Genomic DNA, 22,195 nt, shown 5'->3' with positions numbered 1-22,195 from the left:
CCAGGGGGCGCCCGAGTGCGTGCGCGCTGCCGCCTGCCCGCCGCTGGGGGGCGCTGCCGGCCGGGGCCGGGCCGCGGATGGGCGGGGCTGGGCGGGGCTGGTGACGCACGCGGCGGGGCGGGGCGGGGCGGAACCGGCCGCCTCCCGCGCGCGCGCGCGCTCCCCCACGCCTGAGTGCCCCACGCGCGCGCGCACGCGCGCTCGCCAAGCCCGCGCGCGTGAGCTGTGTCCCGTCCCGCCCGTCCCGTCCGGCTCGTCGCCTTGCCTTCCTCCTCCTCCTCCTCCTCCTCCTCCTCCTCCTCCTCCTCGTCTTATTCTGCTTCTTCTGCTTCTTCCTCCACTTCCCGCTCCCGCCCTCCCATGTGGTGCCTCAGCACCGGCAGCGCTTCGGGTGAGCAGCGGGTGACCTTCGCGGGCCGGGCCGGGGTAGCGGTGCCAGAGCGGCTCCCGCGGAGGGCAGGCGGGACCGGCTCCCCCTCACGGCATTGCCCGGCCCCGGCGGAGCTGAGGCGGGGCGGGCGGAGGGGTCGCGGTGGCCGTGTCCTGCCTCCCGCCGCCCCTTCCTGCGGGCGCTGGGGCAGCGCCGGGTCCCGCCCGGGCGGGCTCGGAGGGAGGGATGGCGGAGGTTTGGGATCGGGGGATGGCGGAGGTTTGGGATCGGGGCCTCACCTGCCCCCTTGGAGTGCTCGGGTCAGGCTTGCGGGGAGCTACTCGCAGCCCTGCTTTAGGCCCCGTTGTTTATCCTCCGGCTCCTGCGTGCCCGTCCCGTTTGTGGAGTTCCTGTGGGGCTTGTGTCTGCCTTGGCGTGACTTCTGTGTGATTTCTTTCATTCCTAAACAGTCGTTTCTTCTATCAGAAAAGGACCTGGCGTTAATTGTGAGAGGTTTTTTTTAATAAGGTAGGGAAGTTGGCAGCTCCGCCTTCTAAAACAGCCTCGGTGGTTTGTTCAGGTTGACTGCTGGGTGGGAGCGTTTTCACATCCATGTATAGAATAGAAACTACACTGTGGGCCTTGTACTTTCCAGGGCTGATTTTCTTGTCGCTGAAGCTCTTTGCACGGGTAAAAAGCCAAGAGCTGACCTTTTGCGTATGGGATTTTGGATGAATTTATGTGTCTGTTTCTATGTTTCTTCTTAGCGTGCTTTTGTATCTGCTGCAGTTTCCATTTAAGATCACAGTTATGTAAAGCTTTCTGTGTTAACAGTATATTCATTCCAGATTCATAACACAGATCCTGTCTCTTGGGCTACGCAGCTCCACAGCATCGTTATCAGGTCACTGCTTCCAGCTGACCTGTCTCACAGTGGGATCGGGATGTGGCATGTGTGCTGTCAGGGGGAGGAAATCTGAAACAGCCTTTCCTGATTCTCTCATTCATTTCAAATCCTCACTGCTGAAATATTCCTGTTAATGTGAAATTATAAAACTTCAGCTTCCAACAGCTGGATTGCCTTTGCTGGCGCTAAAAGTGTTTGGAATTGTCTTGCCATGCAGGCATGGATGGGCAGTGGCTGGAGCATGTCCTGCCCTTTTGTTACAGAGATACAGTAGGGGCCATCCTCCCAAATTTTTTATCTCAGTGATATTTCTGAAAAGCTCTATGCAGCATGCTTGACATACTAGGAATATTTTTTTATTTGATTTTCCTGTACTCTTTCCAGTAGCGCTTTTATCTTGATTCTGATTAATTGAAATATCCTGAGTTACTTCAGAGTCTCCATTCCATCAATGAAGCAGAAGAGAGGATGAGACAATGCTTTTGCCTCAATCAATATTGCATTTATATGTAATGTACTTGCCTAGAAAGTTGTTTTGGCACTCCCTTGGTGCAGCAGAGAGCTTGTCAGTCTAGACTTTGGACTCAAAGCAAAATCTACATCTTCATGTTTTTAAAACAAAGCATCCCCATGATGACTTTCTGCTCATTTCATGTATTTTTTTTTTGCCCTGCAGTGATTGAACCATCCTGGAGCCACTGTGGCTTTCTAGCACGCTTGTTCTAAAATTCAAATGCCTATAATTTCTCTTCTGATAGTAATTTATTCTAGGTTTTCTCTAGAAAGAGAGTTCTCCTCTTTATTCTGTATACTGATTCTTAAATGTTGGCTTTCTAAAAGTACAGAGGAATGTTTTTGTTAATCTGACCACAATTTTGACTTGTTATAGTCAAACAAGTTTATTTTTAAAAATGACCATATTGGAGTGTGGCAGAATAAGTGCTTTTGGATAAAATAAAATTTCAAAAACCCATAAATTAAATTACACTATTTTGGAGTGGGATGAGATTATGGACTACATTTATTGTGGAGGGTTCTGGAAATACTAGAAAATGCCTGAAATGAACTCACTAACCAAGTGTTTGATTATTAAATCTGTTGTTTTCCTAGGTGCACACAGATCCTGGACTTTAATTGAGTAACCTGTATCCTGCTGACCAAGAAACCAGATTTAAATTCTTCTTTTTAGTAGTGTTTGGGTGATTTTTTTTTTCTTCCTTCCTCCTTGGAAGAGCTCAGCAGTGGCTCCCTGTTCACTTCAGTAAGTATTGCTTTGAAAATAATACTCAGCTTGCCTAAAATCTCATTAGATTTAGCTTTGTTTGAGTTGGTGTATTTGTAGAAAGAGAAATGATCCTGGTAAGGATTTTGAGGGTGTGATTTCCTCCTAGAAAGGAATGGTGGGAGCATCACTTAGAAAACTCTAAGAGGTGTCAAAATGGGAAAGGAACAGATAAAATAAGGATAAGGATATATGTTTACTCCACCAAGGAAGGCAAGATTACAAAAATGAGCTTTCTCTGCAGCAGTGAATGGAATTACATTCTTTACCTCCTTCTCTCCCTCCCTCCTTCCTCCTCCTTTTTCTCTCCTTCTCTCCATTAAGCAGATGAAGTCTTCTGATGGTTCAAACCCAGCCATTGTTTCAAGCTCCCAATATGAGATGTGTTTATGACAGCCCACATTGGCTGAAGAGTTTTGCCATCATAGCTCTGCTGAGAGGACAGAGATCAGTGCTGCTCTTTTTTTCAAGTACAGCACAGTTAGGACTGCTTGAAGATGTAGTTTGATGTAGTTCAGATGTGCCTCTTCAGCTGCCTTGTCATCACTGGTGTAATGAATATCTGGTTTTAATCAGCATTTTAAATTTCTACATGTTGTATCAACTGCCTTTGTATTTTGTTCAAAATGAAAAGAGTTGACCTGAATATCGAGGTTAACTTTCTTGAAATACGTTAGATGGCTTTTCCTTAATGCAGAAACCAGAATAAGAAACCATTTTGTGTTACAATCAATGAATTTGTCACTCATGTAGACTTTAACTGCCTTGTTTTTACCTCTGCTTTTTCCCTAGATGACAGTGTGCCACTAATGGGTGTAAGTAAATTAGATGTCTTGTACCGAAAGCTTCTCCTCACTAAACTTTTCATCAGAGGATGGGGAAAGCCAGAGGATCTGAAAAGGTGACTTGTTAAAAAGTAACAGCATAAATGATATGTTACATTAAAAGAAAATAACACAACCCTTGAAGTAGCAACAGTAATTGCTATCTTGTATTTAAAATACCAAAAATGTTTAAGTTGGCTCTCTTCCAGAAATCATGTGTCTCTATACCAAGGGACTAACTGGATTTAAAAGAAGCCTTTAAAGGGTTTGCAATTTTTTTTTCCTGTTTAAAGAGGCTCTTCTTGAGAGAATGTCTGTGTGTCCAACTATGTTTTTACTTGTGTTTATCTGATGACATAATTGAAACAGCATCTCTGGAAGTGTTTTCCAAAAGCAAAACTTGATGAATTTCTGCTGAAGAATTGTTTCTGTTTAACATTAAAGTGGTTCTTGTTACCTTTGTGTAACTTCCTAATTAGTTTTCAAAGTGTAAAATTTAATCAGAAGTTTCTCTCACAGCCCAAAGTAGTACTATAAAAGTAGCCCAAAAGTCTTTCTTTTTAGTTGTCTTGAAAATAAGAAAAAAAAAAATTGAAGTATCTCTTAATTTTTAAGCATTTTATTGTTTTTATTAATTACTATTGAGATTAACACTTTGAAGTTGTGCACTTGTATTTCTTAAGTATAAAAATGAGGTGACAGTATATATATTCTGCATTGTGCAGTATTTAAAAAGGAAATGATAAACCTGCATTTAATGAGGTCGCTCTTATGTATATGAAAATCAATAAAGAAACATTTGAAAACTACTGAAATAAAATCTTGTGCACTGGATAGCAGTGGAGTTTTATGGGAGCTTTTTTTTTTTTAAGTTCATGTGCAAGATCTGATGTAGAAATGGCACTTGGATTGCTTTGTGTGTCTGTCTTCAGTTGATATTTCTCCTAAGTAGCAGACTTGCCTGCAAAATGAGAGTGTTTGCTGTGGTTGGAATAGCCAAAAACAGTGGGGTTTGTTTTGATTGCAGCATTTCTGTATCCTATTCCATGTGTGTATCCAAAATGGGGTCCTTTAATGTTATCAAACCCCTCTCTTTTAAAGACCTTCGGGTGAGACAGGGAAGTTTCAGTGCCCCATCTCCCTCTAGTCCAAGTGGTGTCTCTATACAGGGAGCTTCTGACTGATGCTGCTGTTCTCAGTTTAAGGCTTGGCCTGGGCTCTGGAGGTGATGAAACCCACACCCAACAGCAATAGGGGAGTGTTGCTGGTGGTAGCAGTGACATCAGCTACAATTCCTCCTTCTTCATTCAGGGGAAAAACCCTCTCCCACCAGATCAAAAGTGGGGGGGAGGGGGAAGCAGGAGTCAAGTTTGCTGGTCTGAAAAGGGGAGGAAAGTTTTATTCTATTTTGCCCCTGACTGGGATGAAGATGAGCTCTTCCCCAGCAGCCTGGCTTGACCTGGATGAAGAAGGAAGAATGCTGCCTCCTCCTGCCTCCTCACTCTGCCTTGTGGGAGGAGGGGTTTTATTTTTGTTTAACTCATGACTGTGATGAGTGATCATTATTCAATCTTATCTAAGATTCAGTGACAGATTACTCTGCCTAATATTCACATCTCACATCTTTACCCTTGCTTTCTCAGAAATACTTCATGCACTTGCTGTTTTCTATAAGAAAAGCAAAGGTTAAAAAGTAGAGCTATTTTTTGTGTGCTAATAAACTGGGTTTTCTGTGGTGTTGGAGAGGTGAACAGGTCATTCCTCTGTACTTGTCACTCAAAACTGTTCTAGCTTGTCAGATAAAGGGTGTATTTATGAGCACAGGAATGAGCAAGTTATGGAGTGTTTAAAGTTGAAGGGGCCAATGTGAGGGCATCAAGTCAAAATCCCTGTCTAAAAGAAAGCTGGTTTCTTTGTTTCTTCAAGTCACTTGGCAGTTCATCCCTTGAGGATGAGGATCATTTATAGTTTCCCTGGGCTATTTTTTCATGTGCTTAACTGTGAAAGCAATCTCTCACTTTGCTCCAGGAGGGATTTCTTGCACTGGAGCACACACCAATTGCCTCTTCAGTGTTCATGTCCTTCAGTAAGGAGGGACATGTATACCTTTGAGAAGAGTTTTGTTTCATTTACTCTGTGTGGCTCTGCAGCCCATTTAACTAGCAGAAGAAAGCAACCAGATTTGCCCCCTAGTTTTCTGTTTCCCAGCAAGGTACCTGAGACTTTCTTTTAACTTAAAAGCATCCTGTGGTAGCTACCTACCCTATGGTGGCCTGATTAATCTGTAAATGCAATGCTGGCTTCATAACTTGTGTTTGTTGCTTGCTTTAGCTCCTGAAATTTTATATAAATATGTCTCTTCTTTTTTTTAGATTAAAAGTTGAATCTTCTCTACTTGTTTCCTTTCAACAGAATATTTGAATTCAGAAAGATTATTGGAAACAGGGAAAAATGCCAGAAGCTGGTTTCCAAAGATTACCCAGTGTTCATTGACAAGGTACTTCAAAGCAAGAGATGATGTGATTTAACTACATTTGTTTTCCTAAGGGTATTTAAAGGTGAAATTACTTGGTACTTAACACCAGACTACTTTTATAGGTTACTAAAAGAGAATGGAAGGAAATAGCGACTAAAGCAGTGCCTGTACAGAAACTTTTTTTTCCTTTTTTTCCTATTGTAGTACAATAGTTGGGCAGTGAGATGTCAAGTGTGTAAAACTCAAAAAGTGTTCAAAACTTAGTTTGTGTTATCAAATGTATTTAAAGTGGGATAGCATTACACCTTTGTTTGATTCCTGTAAAAGGTTATTTAATAAAAGCCAAGTTGAAAACAAGTGTTTTGACCCTGTTGATAAAATGTATCTGTGTTTTTAGGAGTAGTCCACAACTTTGGAGTTTTTTAAGCAAGTTTTTTATGCTATAAAAAATTCTACTGTAAGAGATTTGCTTTCAGAACAAACTGAAGACTGATATAATATTTATTGCTATTGTCCCATTCTTTGTGCAGGTTGAAGGGCAATCAGACTGTAAAATCCTTGAGGGGCATTTCATTTCCCCCTTGGCCCATTGTGTCCCAGGTATCCTGCCAGTCGAATCTCTTGTAGCAAGGTAAGAGAAACCAAGAGGTGTTTCTGAAATTAGGTTTTATTGTGCAACTAATTGATTGCAATGCAAACAATCTGTAAAATCTTATTCACGTGATAGTTCAATCTATGTATTAAAAAAATAGATCCACTGGCAAAGTATTAATTTTTTGTTTGGTGGTTTTTTGTTTGGTTTTTTTTTGGTTGTTTTTTTTTTTTTTTTTTTTTTTTTTTTTTTGTTGTTGTTGTTTTTTTTTTAACTGTGGAAATGATATTGCATAAAGCTGTGGAATACCCTGAGGTTTTTGAATTATTGGTTTGGCTTTTTTGAATTATTGGTTTGACTTTTTGCAAATGAGGGGGATGCTGGAAATTAAGAACAGTAGTTATTGTTTTATATGTAGCAGGAGAAGCTGTTTATATCAAAGCATATTATGTTGTATTTGAAAGAGCCTTTCCAGCTTTCCATTCCCATTGAATACAAAAATTTTGTATGTGTGATAAAGTAGCAAGCTGATTTTTTTGTAGCCAGAGAATCTGGTTCCTTTCTTACTTGGCAAACAAAAACCCCAAAAAAGATTAAAAAAAAGCATTCTTATGGAAAGCTGGAGGCTCCCTAACAGTGCTTGTTTCACACTAACACTTCTTTGCAGATGAGGAGTGGGTTTGCAAATGGAGCATAATTTCTGTTTGCTTTTAGTTTGGAGCTGGAATGTCATGATGAATCTTTTTCCCAGACTTTGTTTGTTTAATAACATTAACGTAAAAGTTGGGCTTAAACATAAACATCAAGATGATACTGACATTGTAAATTTTGTCAGTAATGCTGGTTGATGTTTTTATATGTGTGCTTAAGCATCTAATGTTAAGGAATGTGAGAAAAAGGTTGATTCAAGAAATCAATTCTGTTCTACTGCTACTGGTTAGAGAAAGAAACTGTTTGTTAATATTTTATCAAACTACTTAGTGCCACACTGGACAATGCAATATGCTTATTGTTTCCTTATCTCTAGTCTCTTGTGCTTTTTAGCCAACTTCTGATAATTTTTACTTTGGCCAGTATTGTGACAGTTTGGAAAATTGTACAAATTTCCCTCAAGATGGTATGAATGTATTTCCCGAAGTGTAACACTCTTGTAGGGAACAGTGCTCCATCTTGTGGGGAAAATAATGGTGGCTCAGAAGGGATTTTTTTTTTCCAGTAGTTTAAGCTGTAAATAAGTAGCAGCAGAAGACATTAATTGATTGATGTTGAGTGTATAAAATAATTTCATGGTTTTTATGCTGGGGTTTTGATATTTTTTTAAATTTATTACTCATCTTAATCTTCAATTTCAGCTGTTGTACCTTCAGGAGAAAAATAGCAATGATGCCTAGGAGAGCTGGACATGCTTGTTTAGGCTGCTCTTTATCTGAAGTTGCATTTCTCCACTCTGCAAAGTTTAAATTGTGATGATGAGGTAGTAGTCTTTTTTAGGAACATGATCTTTCATCTTGGCTCCTTTTCTTGTTTGGCCTTTCTTCTGTCCTACTTTCAGATTCCTTTGTTTGCTGAATGCGTTAATGAAAAATGATGTTGCTGAATTGCCGGCAGTTTACCTGCATGGGTTACAAATACTTATGTTGTTTTGGTTTTGCTTTTAAATTAATTTTTCTTGATGCAGCTTGTTACTAGATACTCTTACTCTGTTAAAGTAGATATTTTTTTTCTCACAGATTTCAGTTCATCATACCCAGAAGATGGAATGGCAAGCACAGACCTGTGTGCATTCATTTAGCAGGCACTGGAGACCATGTGAGTGTGTAAAATGTAAAATTGATTGTTACTGAGAAATTAAATCATAAATTTTGCCTTATCTATGTTGTTTGTGCATCTTGTCTTTAGTACTTCTGGAGGAGACGCACATTAATGGCACGGCCAATGATTAAAGAAGCCTGTATGGCTTCCCTGCTGCTAGAAAATCCTTACTATATCCTTTTGTGGAAAACACAGTAGTTACTTAATGTCCTCTCTGGAAGCTGGAAGAGTTACCACACTCATAAAATATCAACTTTTTCGTACCCAGTGGATAGAAGCCAAGAAAGTATGGCCATTATGTGAAGCACAACTTTATGGTACCTCAGGTTAACTTATGAGAAACTTGCTGTTACCACTTCAGATTTGGATGGGTTTTTTAAAAGACAGTAAAGTTTTGTTCTGTCATCTTGTATAGCAGTATTATTCTGTTTAAGTTACACTTTTTTCCTATCCATATATCTGACAACAGTAAAATGTTGCAAACTGCATCATTGAAATTGATTGAATTTATTGTAGGGACAATTAAACACTGAGAGTTTAAATTCCAAATTTCAATTAATTAATGCTATTTATGCAGACTATTTATCTATTTATTTTAATGACCAGTTTTGATAAAACCTTTTTTACTTTCTTTAACTGGAGTCTTTTACATGGCTGTAGAAAACCTAAGGATCAATTGTAAGTATTCCTATTACATTTGTGGATACTGTGTTTTTAAAATACTGCTTTTCTTTTCTTCTCTTTTGAGCCAAAAGTTGTTATTAAGAAAAAAGCATTTCAAAAACCACTTGTAACCTGCCAATGTGAGATTATCTGCTCTCTGCTGAACTGCTTTGGGTGTTGTGTTAGGAGATCTCAGGGATCAGGAAAGTTTGCACAAGATGAACTTGCAGTATGGAGAGAGATGCAAACATCTTGTGTGAGTACAAGCCAGGGCCATTGCATTTTCCTGACTCACATCTGCAGTACAAGTGCTGCTGTTACATTTCAGTCAGCTCTGAATAATCTTTGCTCAGATAGCATATTTCCATTATAATTTATAAAATTTGTATAATAGATTATAATTGCTAGGATTTTGTTTTTCCAAGATCTTTTAACGATTTACAGGCATACGAATAGACCTGGTGTTGATTGGTTGTTAGTCAGGACACTATGCAATATTCAGAATTTTACAGGGTTTATTTCTTCAGTCAGTTTCTTAAATTGGAATTGGCAATTGGCAGTTTTGGTTTTTTACTTTTTTACATTTTCCAAACCACGGATGTATTATTAGAATTCAACAGGATATGTGTCCGAGGCAAAGCTTTTTCTCACAATATTTCTGAAAGTCCAAATATGAGTTGGTGTTTTAATCCTTTTTAATCCTAACTCAGACATTTAACATGACTAGAAGACACAGAGAAGGTGTTTTTTGTAAGATTATAGGAAAATGACAGGAGAAACACTGTGCTGGAATACATCCATGGGTAGGTTAATTTCCAGTTATGGGGAATCAGATGCAGAAGAATCAATTAAATAACCCTGTTCTCAGTTGTCCAGTGTGTCAGGATTGTTTCAAGGGGAATGCTCAGTTTAATGCTCCAGTAGGTGATTGTCACTCTCCAGTACAGGGTTACACAGCCCCAGTGTAACAGGTGGCAGTGTTCAGTAAATACAGCAGCTGCAGAGGGCTGAGGAATCTCACTGAGCTGTAGTAAAGAATTGCATTAGGCTGTAAATGCTGCTCTGCAGCAGCTCTGTTCATTTCTGTGTGACTTCACAGTGAGCTTTGTCCTTGTGCTTCAGAGTGTCGCAAATGTGACGCTGGCATGTTGGCAGGAGAGGCCAGGAGCCCTTTGTAACCTGGCTGTGGTACTGAAAATACTCAGCCCCCCTCCCCAAGTTAGAGGTCCATTATTTTTAGAGTCCCTCTGATGGCTGAGCCAAATAGATTTCTACTTGTTTTGTGTCTTGTGTGTTTTAGTGCTTTGCAGTACACTGCCTGAATTTCTCAATACCGTGACAAACTTCCCACTTTACAGTTTCAGTCTTACAGTGACACTGATGAGTGCTTCCAAAGCTGACATACTGATTGCTCTTCAAATGTTGTGTGCAATTTTTCAATGATGTAAAACAGGTAAATAAGAAAAAAAATACTTGTTTCTGCAAACAAGCTAGTGTATGCTTAGGATTGTATCACTTTGATTCTATTTCTAAAATATCTCTTACAACTTCACAGGACAGAATATTGCTACTAGCGAGATGCTAATGTTGGTAATTGTTTCCAAAAGACCAAGCTGTCAGTGATATTACATTAAAAGCGTAGGCAGGTGTCTATTTCTAGTCCTCATTTAGACAAAAAATTACAGGTGTCAGAAAATCTGGGCTTGCTTTTTCCTCCTGTTGAATCAACAGGAGTTCAGCTCCAAAAATCTCTGAGATTTTGCTGAAACTGTGTGTAAAAGTATGTATAGAATGATAAGAACTGTCAGAATCTAATCTTAGAAAATAAACCCTCTATTTTCCTTTTCTGGGGAGAAAAGACGGTCATGTTTAAAAAATGTCTCGGACCTGTTTGTGATGGGAGGAGCTCTAATTCTAGAATCGGCAGCTCTTTTGCACTGGCTAGAGAGAGAAGGCTATGGACCTCTAGGGATGACTGGAATATCCATGGGAGGACATGTAAGCTTTTATATCTCCTGTTCAGTAATTTTTGTTTTAACTTCTCATTTGATCATGTAGCATATGGAAATAATTTGTTTTACAGTGTTGATCTCAGAAGTCCTTTAAAATAAACACATAGAGTCATGAGAAACAAATTGTTGGCAATTCTCCTGTTCTGTGGTGCTGAATTAGTATAATCCTTAATATGTACTGACAAATCATAGAGCCCTTTGTCAGCCATCTCCCAGCAGGCTTAATAAGAATATCAACTTCTCACATAATTGTTTTTTTTTCTACAAGGGTGGGGGGCAGAAATGTTTGCTGAAAGAAAGTCTGCACTGATCGATTGCTAATTCTCCCTCTTTTCCTCCTTTCTTCTTGTTTAAACCTTTGTGTTCTAATGCATTGTGTGAAATACCCCCTCTTTGTAGGCATGTTGTAATTGAGGTGACTTTTGGTGTCAGTGATCATTGGTACTGATCAGAGATTTCTGTGGTGAGGTGGATAACATTTTCTGTGTGATACTGTGCATGCTCACACTAAATCAGCAGTGTATCACTAAGGTGCTTGAAAGATTAATACACAGTTAAAATGTTACTGCTTGTGTCTCTGCAGATTATCACAGCTCTGTGAGACACAGGTGCAAAGCTGATTAAAACAACATATCTTTGTTTGTTAGGAGCTCAGTAAATAATGTTGGTAATGGTAGTGTTTCCCAAAAGGAAAATATTCCCCTAAAGCACTGTTTAATAACTGTAAATGTCATAAATGTACAGAGCACCTTTGGTTTACATCAACATCACCCTGCTGAATCAGAAACTTCTGTGAAATAAGTGATATTTGATGTTGATCCTCTATAGAGTGTGTTCTACAGTGGAAGGTTGTAAGCATTGATTCAGTTCCACTAAAGTGAAGAGACTTCTACTGCTGGAGAGAATCAGAACATAGATGTGTGGCGTTCTTGTAACTTTTTATTAGTAAAAATAATTAGAATAGAATAATTAGAACAGTTCAGTTGCATAAATCCACTTATTGGAACATCTAGAACAGACACAAGGTGTTTCGTATTAATAAAATAAAATTTGTCAAGAACGTATCATGTGGGGAACTTCTGTACATTGAACTTACTTGCTCTGGCTTTTTCTGGGATAAACAGAATAGTCACAAAAATATGTTCTGAGAACTAATGCAAAAGTAATCTTAAAGGACAGGAAAAAAGAGTGCTGTTAACATGTTGAATTACTCGTCCCTCAAATTTTGTTTCCTGTATACAAATTTTGAAAGTGTAGAATTTTAAATAGTCCTTCACATAGATTGCCTGTTTTTTGCCTTGAAATAAACTTGCAAGAGCTTGGTGGAAAGCTTTATAGAAGTTTTTTATGTTTTTAAACAACTAATAGCTTGTATTAGTTTTTATAATTATAACGCTAATTAATGGATTACAAATATAATTCATTGAATTTTAATTGCAATAAAGGGAATATTTAGTAAATATTCCATTGGGAATTCTTATAACCAAATCACATTCAGCCTTGAAATTAGTCCTTTCCAGAGCAACATTTATTTTTTAAAATATCATTGGAGACTAGATAGTAACTTCTAAATAGGTGAAAGTATATCCAGCTGCCACAGTCCTTAACTCTTTGGCACCACGTGTTTCATAAATACCATGTTAACAAAGAAATTGAAGATGAGAGAGTTCTTCTTACTATATTGTGAATTCAATATTAAAATGTGTAATAAGTGCCTTTGATTCTAGATGGCTTCACTGGCAGTGACAAACTGGCCTAAACCGTTGCCATTGATTCCATGTCTTTCCTGGTCAACAGCCTCTGCAGTCTTCACTACGGTAATTAACGAATTACAAAATACATTTTTTGTTAATATGTTAGATTATGACCAGAAATGTAAATTAAAATATTTGGGCTGGCCACAAAGGAGGTGGGATTCCATGTCTTGTGTTATACTATGTGCTTGTGCTTTGATTGCAATAATTCTGAGGGCTGTCTGGGAACAGAATTCCACTGAAAAAATCCGGAGAGGAACAAGTCAATTTCCTGCATGTATCATTATTTTAGAATGACCTCTGGGTTTTACTTGTGTACTGAATGTTTTTGTTTATCATCTCAGGGTGTGCTGAGTAAGGCAGTGAACTGGAGAGAGCTGGAGAAACAGTATTTCACACAAACTGTGTATGAAGAAGAAATCATTCAAATGCTTGAATATTGTGGAGTAAGTATGGTTTATTTTACCCAGCTGCTAATATTTACACGTGAAAATCTAGCAAATAATGCAGCTTCTTTTTACTTCCTCCAAAAGCAGACAATTCTTCGCTGGAACATACTGGCATGTTGTTTCTTTATGCTTTGATGAATTTAGTCTTTGAAGGAAAAACCTGAGAAACAAAACTAATATTTTGGTCGTATAACGAGTTTAAAGTGTAGCCCTTGCTACAAGTTTTTCCTTTGATTAGACTTAGTGTAATAGACAACATAAAATGTATTCTATCAAAATTCTGATAAATGCCTTTTTTTTTCTTTTTCCCCTAAGATACTTTCCTTTGTGATAGTTCTTTTTCTAATACCTCACAGCAGGAGAAGAGGAGCTGGGGTGCAGATAGTTGTTACTTGGGCACTTGGTATTTTTAAGTCAAATATATTCCAACAACACTGATGGAGAAGACAAAATGAAAAGAAGAAACATTTTTCAAGATGTTCAGCTTTTGTCACCCTAGTATTTAGAGACTGTCAATTTTTCAGTCTTAAACATAAAATTAGACGTGGTTGCATATGTTAGTTTTTCTATAATTATTATTATTAGGTCATTTAAACTTAAATGACTGTAATTACAAATTCAGAGTTTAATATAGAAAGAAAAACAATTGTTTATATCACAAGCTTCTGTATATGTAAGTACCTCCTGCATTTTTTAAAACTGATAGACATGTACAATGATATTATCAAGAGGTTATGATATTCAGGATTTAATTGAATAACCTGCAAGCTGAAAATAGAAGTGAGGAGTGCTGGTAGTGTCTTTTTAAATTTTTTTTTTTAAATTTTAAATCATGAGTTCATCTTAAAAATAAAATTAACCAACTAGTTTAAGGGAGCAACCCTTAACTGCTGTCTTTGTTTAGACGGATTCTTTCAAGATGGGACAAGACTTTGTGAAGAACTTCCCTGACAGTGTGGACAGTCTGGCAGACATGGACATGACTTCCAGAATATTCAGCTTTGAGTCCTTGAATGACACTGTATCTAAGGAACCTGTTCACAGCTTTGCCACAAATAGAAGTGCTCTAAGTGCCTCTTCAGAAGGACTCTTAATGCAAGATGCTCCTAAAATGCAGTGTATAAATCAAACATTTTCCACCAACAGCAGTAGCAATAAAAACTTAACCAGCCCACAAGGACACAGGATAAATACAAGGAGAAGGAGTGACACTTTACAGAGAGAATCCTTAATGTTCATGAAGGGAGTAATGGATGAATGTACCCACGTAGCTAACTTCCCAGGTATGTATCTCTTTGTTTCAGTGTGGAAAACTGAATAAAATACAGTGGGGAGAAAGGTATTTTCTTCATTCTCCAAGTGTAAACCTGCTGGCACCTTTGCTGACATATGGAAATATTGTGAGCATTATTCTGTAGTGTTTATTACTACTCCATTTCCTAATTGTTTTTCTGTTCCTTCTTGATGGCCAACTTATGAGAAAGTTAATTAAAAATTTGCCTCTCAGTATCTTTGCACATTTTTCTCCTCTGCCTTGCTGTGGCTTTTTTTCAGACATGAGCTAGAGTAAATTTGTATTATCTAAAGGAAGAAAACACCTGTGTGATGTGAGTAATACCTAGGTGTAATTAATCTTAATTAATAAGGTTTTTCAAGCAGAAATCTCATCCTGACTTCGGATGGGAAGAAGCCTGCATAGCTGAGCCCCAAGCTTGAATGATATTTCCAGTAAAAGCATTTGGGGGTCCTTCTGCAGGCTGGTGAATGCCGTTTCCCAGGACAGGCATAGCATATAGGGGGAGCTGTAGCCCAGCATTCCTTGGCGTTCGGGACAAACCCCTTGCAGCAATGCAAACAAGTGATTGCTTCCTAGAGCCGCCTTAAAAGGTTCTGCTGGAGTGGGGGCTCAGGATTCCTTTTGTGGCAGCTCGTGGTTTGGCTGTGCATGAACCTGCTGAAGGCATCTCCTGCAACATGCTTTGACTTCAGACACAGTTGTCTTTTAGTGTCAAAGCTTTCTCGGTACTGAGCCCCTGTGCCACCTCATTTCTTAATCCTGGCGTTCTGTACTCCATTGTACAAGTGTTTAGATTTAAATAAATGTTAAAAATAAATAAAAGGAAACACACAATAAAAGGAATCTACACCTGTATAGATTCTTTCACTGCTAGCCAGAGATGTTTTGTGATGAATAACAGTGAAGTGCTTTCCTTAAAGCCTTTAAAGTTTTTTTCAGTAGACAGAAAAAGCCCTGAAAGTTTTATTCCATGTGCAGACTTTCTTGTTTATCTAGACTTACCCAGGTATTGCTTAGCTAAGCACTGACCTTTCTTGGAACTAGAAAGGATCCTGTGACCCTGATGCACTTGTCAAAGTGATGGAGTCCATTGTGTCAATAGTCTCACAGGTTTTGTCATTCTCTGTGAGACTTGGCATTCCCTGCCAGGCTATCCTTGGAGTGAGGCCAGAGAGGAGCCTCAGAAAATCTGCCTAATGCTCAGATTTCATGGAAAATTGAATGGAAGACTTGAATTTATCTTAGCATTGCATATTCCCTGTATATGATTTAGAATGAAAGAAGGAAAAGTTTAAATTATCTGTGACACCCCATTGCCAGTCATCTTGGCTGGTCACCCTTTAACTTATCACATATTTTCTTTTTGAAGGGAGAAATGTTCTGTATTCAACATAATTTTGGTGTTATTCCTGCTAGTAATCTGATTGGTTTAGTTCTGCTTATGAGTAATAAATATGTATAACAATATGTTGGGATTTTTATATTGCAAGTAAACCATGTAGGAAAGAGAAAAGAAAGTGAACATGGGCTGTACTTTCTGACCTCTTGTATGAAAATTTGTCTTTTTTTCCTCCTTGAGGGGAAAAAATATATGAAACTTCTACTCTGTTGAATTTCATGGTTCATTTTGCCAGTAAAAAGGGATCTCAAAGAACTGACATGAATGCTATAGAGTTTTGTTGAAAAGAGGAAAGAAAATTCTCCTGTCAACTTCTCAAGTCTTTGAGGAGTTTCTGCTCTAGGGGTGAGAAGGGTAAGGGCTAGTTTGTTTTTCCACTGATGGTCTCACCACTGTAACATCACAAACCAGATAAATTCTGCTGGACACTTTAGAACATGTGATTTTATTAAAGCTTTGAATAATTTAATTTTTTGTAAAAATAGCATTTTGACAACAGAAATCTCAGCTGTTGTGTTTCTATTTCCTAGCAAAGATGAATTCAGTTGTGCTTTGTTTTCCTTTAGTTCCAGTTGACCCAAGTTTAATCATAGTAGTACAAGCCAAGGAGGATGCGTACATTCCTCGCACCGGCGTGCGCAGCCTCCAGGAGATCTGGCCGGGCTGTGAAATCAGGTATCTGGATGGAGGTCATGTCAGTGCCTACCTCTTTAAACAAGGACTCTTCAGGTACAGTGAACAGAAAGGTTTAAAATTAAATTTTAGATTTAATCAAAATTAAATTAGTAGTATTTGCATGAATTTGTGCCTTAGCAATATCAGGCATTGATTTTCTAGACAGTTATGTAAACCAGTTTTATGAGTGCAGTTCTGTAGTTTTCAAAAGGTTAAGTACTTGTGCTGGTAATTTTAAAATACAAGGAGTTAGGAAGACTATACACTCAATTTAGGACATCTAAGCAAGAACAAAAAAAAAATAGCACTATATCAGGTTGATGCATGCTAACCAGTAGTTTATTGCTATTTAAAACTTCAGCCTCGCTTTTATGATAGTTGCTTAAAAATTTCAATGCATGTCTCTCATGTGTTTGAGTAGAAAACTCCTAATTCATCTCTATTTCCACTTGCAATAAACTTGGAAAATAGTCCCACTCATTCCTGAAGCACAAATATATTACTAGATTGAAGTGAGAGATCCCAGAAATAAAGGAAGGAGAAAATACCACCTGATACCACATTTTTACTGAACACTGTTTTGAAATTGTGATGATAGCTTTGTAGATATATTTGTAAACTTATGTAAAAATGCCACTTATATCTGCCTTTTCCCAGATTATACAAATTCTGTTCTATTTTCTTCATTTCAGACAAGCGATTTACGACGCCTTTGACCGCTTCCTCCAGAAATACACCATGTGATCTTTCTAATGCATTCAGACTGATCTCATTTGTAATTCAGCTTACTGGAACTCATGTTTGGAAAACAAGCCTCTTGTAGTGTTGAGCAGATGGTCACTGACTGTTGTAGGTAACAATTACCAGAAGTGGTAAAGTACCAGCATTGCTTTCATTTCGACTCAGTGCCATTCTGACACAGCTGCTTCAGCGTTACCTGTGAAAAAACAACAGCAGCTCAGCTTTTGTCAGTGCATGAATGGTTCATGTACTCCATGTCTAATCAGATGGTGTGTTCCTTCAATTCTGAATAAATTCTGAACCGTGTGTCAGTAGAAAACAGACCAACCAAGTATGGGAAGAATGTAAAATGTGGTGTGGGGCTAAGCTGCTCTCTTGTGTTTGGTGTAGTTTTGGTTTGTTCCAGATACCTCGGTTACCTCTCGCTTCCTCATGGCCTTGCTGTTCCTGCTGTGTTGTACCGTGGCTTTGCCAGCACTCAGCCTCTTGTGTTTGTCACTGCTTTTCTCTTCAATTATGAATTGAAAATGAGCCTTAGCAGAAGGCTCAGCACCACATCTTGGAAAGAGAGACTTTGACAATCCAAGGAAAAGTGAGAGAGAGATGTTTTCATTCAATATGTCTGTGAAGTTTTCCTGCCACTGAATTAAACCGTGCCATTACAGAAGGATCATGTAGCAGCTCATCAACCAGGTTCACAAAACTGGAATAAGTGAAAATCAAGTGTCTGGTAATTAATTGTTTACATTAATTCATTTGGATAACATAAGCTTTCAGGTTTATTTTCTTTTTTTGGATTGATAGATGAAATAGAAATATCATTTTACTTTCTAAGCCCTGGCTGATTCTTAACAGTTAAATTGACAGCAGATTATATGGTGCTATAAAGACCTGTTGGAAATACTTCAACAGATGTCCTTTCTAAAGTGCACTCAGTGCTGATATGCAAAATACACTTGCACTGTATAATTTAAAAGAAACGTGAGACTAAAGGTTATTGAAACAGTTAGGTTTGCTCCTTATTTTTCAACACTTGTCTTTTTTAATTGAATGGAAAATAAAGAAACTTGGATTTTGAACACATTTAAGAAAATCAAAAGTCTGTTGTTTCCTCTTTTGGGATCAAAAATGCCAACAAATTACAGCAGAATAAAAGGGTGTCATGTACCAACTGTGTGGGTATCTCTCCAGGTCTTTTTTTTTTTCTGGTAATCTCCTATAACATTCTTTTAAAGCCAATCTGCAGAGAAATTGAAAACTGAAACACTTCAGTATTTCACACAGTTTTATTGTGAAACAAACAGAAAAATCCACCCATTTCTCAGGATGTGTGACTTCTGCACCTTTCCAATCAAGCACTTTTCATCTCCATGGTTACTGTAAAGGTTTTTAGTAGACAGAGTATGGAGCAAACAAAGCTCAGTTTATATATTCTCTTGGATTTTTGTCAGGTAGATAGGACTAGTTACTGTGAGGAAATCATTGTTCATTTGAAAATCAGGTATGTTCAGATAAAACTGAAGAGAAACAATTCTGAATAACCCAAATGATGTAACATACAAATTTACTGAAAATGTAGAAGAGGTTATAGTCTGTTGGAAGTTAAATTGCTTTTTTCAAGTGGTTTTTCATTATTTCTTTGGACGGTGTTGGTTTATATGTGGGGGGCATGCATGAAGTGACTGGCACATTTAAACACCAAATATTTGGAGGGTTTGAAATTAAATATTATAATCTTCCAAATTTAAAATTGAAGTCTTGACCAGTGTACTAAAAGATCCACAGGGTTTACAAGCATATGCATGAACTAAGAGTGCTTTACCAGAGCACTGTCTGCTGTTCAGCAGCTTTTGGAGCTCTGACATTTTAAATGTAATTGTGTGCTTTGTGTCCTGCTTCTGTTGCAGCTATGAGAAAGGGAGATAACTGGTGGCAAGGGAAAGGGCTTGAATAAATGCAAGAGAGAAAAGACAGATTTTATAAAGGCCAGGAGTAAGCACAAAAAAAATCAACTCTGCTACAAAGTATAACATGCCAAAGTAAATATTTTCAAAGCGCACAATACTGGGAATTACACAACTGATGGGAACGCTGCATCCTGAGGTTAGTGTCCCAATGGTATTACTAACAAGGTTTAACCTACCAAAAGGGCACTGAAGGAGGTTTGGGCTAATATCACTCCTGCTGTGAGAGTGTCTTTTGGGACAAATGCTACTCCTGGTTCTGAGAGTGTCTTTTGGGACAAGCACTGAAAGACTGGTTTCTGACAAGAATAAGGAATTGCACTTTGCTCTGTAACTGAAGTCGTGTTGCCAAATATGAAAGTCCAGTAAGCATTATTTAGGAAATTTCTCAGGTTAGAATAACAAAAAAAAGCAAAAATGAACTCAGTGGTCTATTTCTGCCAGTTATCAAACATAGGGAGATGGGTTGGGAAGGAGGGAATCTTGCTGTGTATGTGTTTTTAACCCTTGGAAAATCGACTTTTTAAATCATATTTTAAGGTTAAATCCATTTTGATGTTAAATGAGAATGTGGTTTTAATCCAGGAGTTGCATGAGAGAAATATTGTTATAAGGTTTCTTCTGTGTAGCAAGCAAACCATTCTGTGTGTCTTAAATTTATTGTAAAATTGGCCTTGGTAATTTTTTGGTTTTAAATTTTTTCAATAAAAGTCCTAAAAGCATTTAGGTGTGAGGGGGTTTTTGTTCTCTCTTTTTAACAGGTGTTCCAAATGCATCCCACTGTCATCCTGTAGTCCTTTCTGTCCCTACTAGGGCTGTAGCACGAGGAGAGCAGGTAATCTACATGGCACGATTAAAGCTTCTCTCAACAAACACTGGTGGTGCTTTGATGTTTTTCTACATGCCTAGAAACCTAGCAAAGAAAATAAGCTTGTATCAGCTAATTAAGATATCATTGTGATTCCAGTTTTACACTTGCCAGTGCAGAACTCGTCTAATAATTGTCAGATGAAGCATTTTCTATTTTTTTCCCCCAAGGCAAATAAAACCCTCCAAACAACTCAAAAGGAACCACTCAGGATTCTTTTTTTTTTCTTTTCTTTTTTTTTTTTTTTAGCAAGGACAGATCACTTGTGTTTTATTACTCCAGAAAGGAAACACTGTATGAAAGAATGGAGTCTTGCTGCCTTTTCTTTCTTCTTACTGGAATGTCAATGGCTCTCATTGAGATACTTTCTAAACAGTAAAAAAGTGAAAATCCTTGCATCCTCGGAATACTATTTCTGCTTGGTAGCTGCTAACACTTTGAGGCAGGTATTTTTTTTTTAATTTATCTTAATTGTTTCTGTCTTGTGTTGGTTTTTTTTTGAAATGTTGATCTGAACTGCTGTTGCTTGGGCAGGGAAGTTTCTTTATCTCAGACTGTCAGGTTCTCTGCCAGCTTGGCAGTAATGATAAGTTACACAGCATGGAAAGGAGCTTTGGGGTGGTCTGTAACCCTGTAATTCCTCCTGAATTTTTACCCTGTACTAGTAAAATACTGCTATTCCATGCAATCCTGAAATTTGCAGTGTTCCTTGGTAGGCTTGGATGCTTCCACACAAGATAAAACATGAGCATTAAAACATAAACAAGAATTGTTATTCTCTTGCTTTCATTTGCTGTAAATCAGCCCCTTTTTCAAACAGGAGCATTTTAAGTACCGTGTTCCCGAAGGAAAGAGAGTTTTGCCAGAGAAGTCTGACTCGCCCTGCTAGAAAGTAACAAGGAGGATGATACAAGTGAACAAAATGTGAAGGATGAGTCCTAGCCACTGTAACAGCTCTTTATATCCTCTTCAGTCCCAGTCCATCCAACAAAGTCTGCAGGAGGCTCCATCCTACAGAGCAAAGCAAGTACGGACAAAACCTTCTCAAGTACCACATAACTGATCAACCTTAGTGCCCCCCAAGTAATTAGCCCTTAATTAGCTTCCTGCTCTCTTTAGGTTCCTGAGCTGTAGAATTCCTCAAGTCCCAGCTTGCCTGGGACTGATCTGCTACTACTGGACACACAGTTCCAGAATAATCCTAAAAAAGTTTCAGTGCCTGAGGCGTCAGCCGTGGTGGGAATTGGTTGAGGTTTTGGTAGATTTGTGGTGGATTTTTTTTTTCCTGATGAAGCTAAAACTCCACACGATCTCATTAGAGCAGAAAACAGCATTACCCCAATCAGAAGGTATTTTAGTGCTGCAAAACCCAGCAGGAAATTTGTTTATTTGTGACACTACCTCAAAAATATTTGACTAGCTTTAACAGAAGCCTATTTGGGAATTTGCTTAGTTCACTAAAGAAGCGTTGGAAAAGTGTTATTTTTTCGGAAGACGTTTTGTAAGAAAGGGAGTAAAACACGGCTGAGAGATGAATGAAAGAAATGGGAGAGGAGCAGGTGTCTTCAGGTGTAATCAAGGAGAATTGTGGGAGCGCTAGGAGCTGGCAAAGAGGGAAAGAAGTGATTATTGTCGTGCTGTGGTGGCTTTCCTCATCCTGTGACCGGAGTATGGGTATAACCAGTGAGTGTGGAATGAGCGCACGTGCTACTGTGAGATGATCTTCTGGGAGATTTTTGGCAGAGGAGAGATGGTGTGATGGCAGAGGTACCTGTCTGTTGGAATGCTTAAATGATACGGGATTCCCTCGCTGCTGGGACCCCAGGTACGTTCTCCCGCGCCTGCTGAGCGTGTTCTCGAGGCTGCGCCCCGGGGACCCCCCTTCTCACCAACGAGACGCGCTCATCCTCCTGCCCACATTACCCAGACCCTCCCCGCGCCGTGCAGGTGCGGGCGAGGCCTGCGGAGCCGAAATGTCCGAAAGGGCCTGGAAAGCCTCCCGGCCGCGTGAGGTCACGGCGCACGGGAGAGCCCCGGGTCCCTCCCCCGCGCGGGCGGGGCCGGGGCGGCCGAGGCAGCGCGCCCGGAGCGCCGCCCGTCCCTCCGCAGG

General features: G+C 39.0%; 1 protein-coding gene across 3 annotated transcripts; it reads left to right on the top strand.

The window, feature by feature from the left end:
* Nucleotides 1–139: 139 nt before the first annotated feature.
* On the top strand, nt 140–19,933 carry ABHD18 (abhydrolase domain containing 18). 3 transcript variants are annotated; one of them, XR_014616128.1, is made up of 15 exons: nt 140–391; nt 2,388–2,538; nt 3,352–3,460; nt 5,796–5,880; nt 6,390–6,490; nt 8,182–8,260; nt 8,351–8,437; nt 8,916–8,941; nt 10,786–10,924; nt 12,666–12,755; nt 13,037–13,138; nt 14,046–14,424; nt 16,404–16,566; nt 17,205–17,983; nt 19,161–19,933. XR_014616128.1 is itself a non-coding variant. In XM_084204938.1 (14 exons), the coding sequence occupies exons 3-14, from the start codon at nt 3,369–3,371 to the stop codon at nt 17,254–17,256; spliced, it is 1,395 nt and encodes a 464-aa protein (XP_084061064.1). In that variant the 5' UTR covers nt 140–391; nt 2,388–2,538; nt 3,352–3,368; the 3' UTR covers nt 17,257–18,808. The 3 variants fall into 3 exon arrangements, 2 of the variants coding, with proteins under 2 accessions (XP_084061064.1, XP_084061065.1); XM_084204938.1 differs by lacking the exon at nt 19,161–19,933 and having other exon boundaries at nt 17,205–18,808; XM_084204939.1 differs by lacking the exons at nt 140–391; nt 19,161–19,933 and adding an exon at nt 721–898 and having other exon boundaries at nt 17,205–18,808.
* Nucleotides 19,934–22,195: the final 2,262 nt, after the last annotated feature.

This window comes from Fringilla coelebs, assembly GCF_963513975.1.
Source record: "Fringilla coelebs genome assembly, chromosome: 4".
Taxonomy (NCBI): Eukaryota; Metazoa; Chordata; class Aves; order Passeriformes; family Fringillidae; genus Fringilla; species Fringilla coelebs.
Note: the sequence above shows the minus strand (reverse complement) of the source record. Positions and strands in the feature narration are given on the sequence as shown.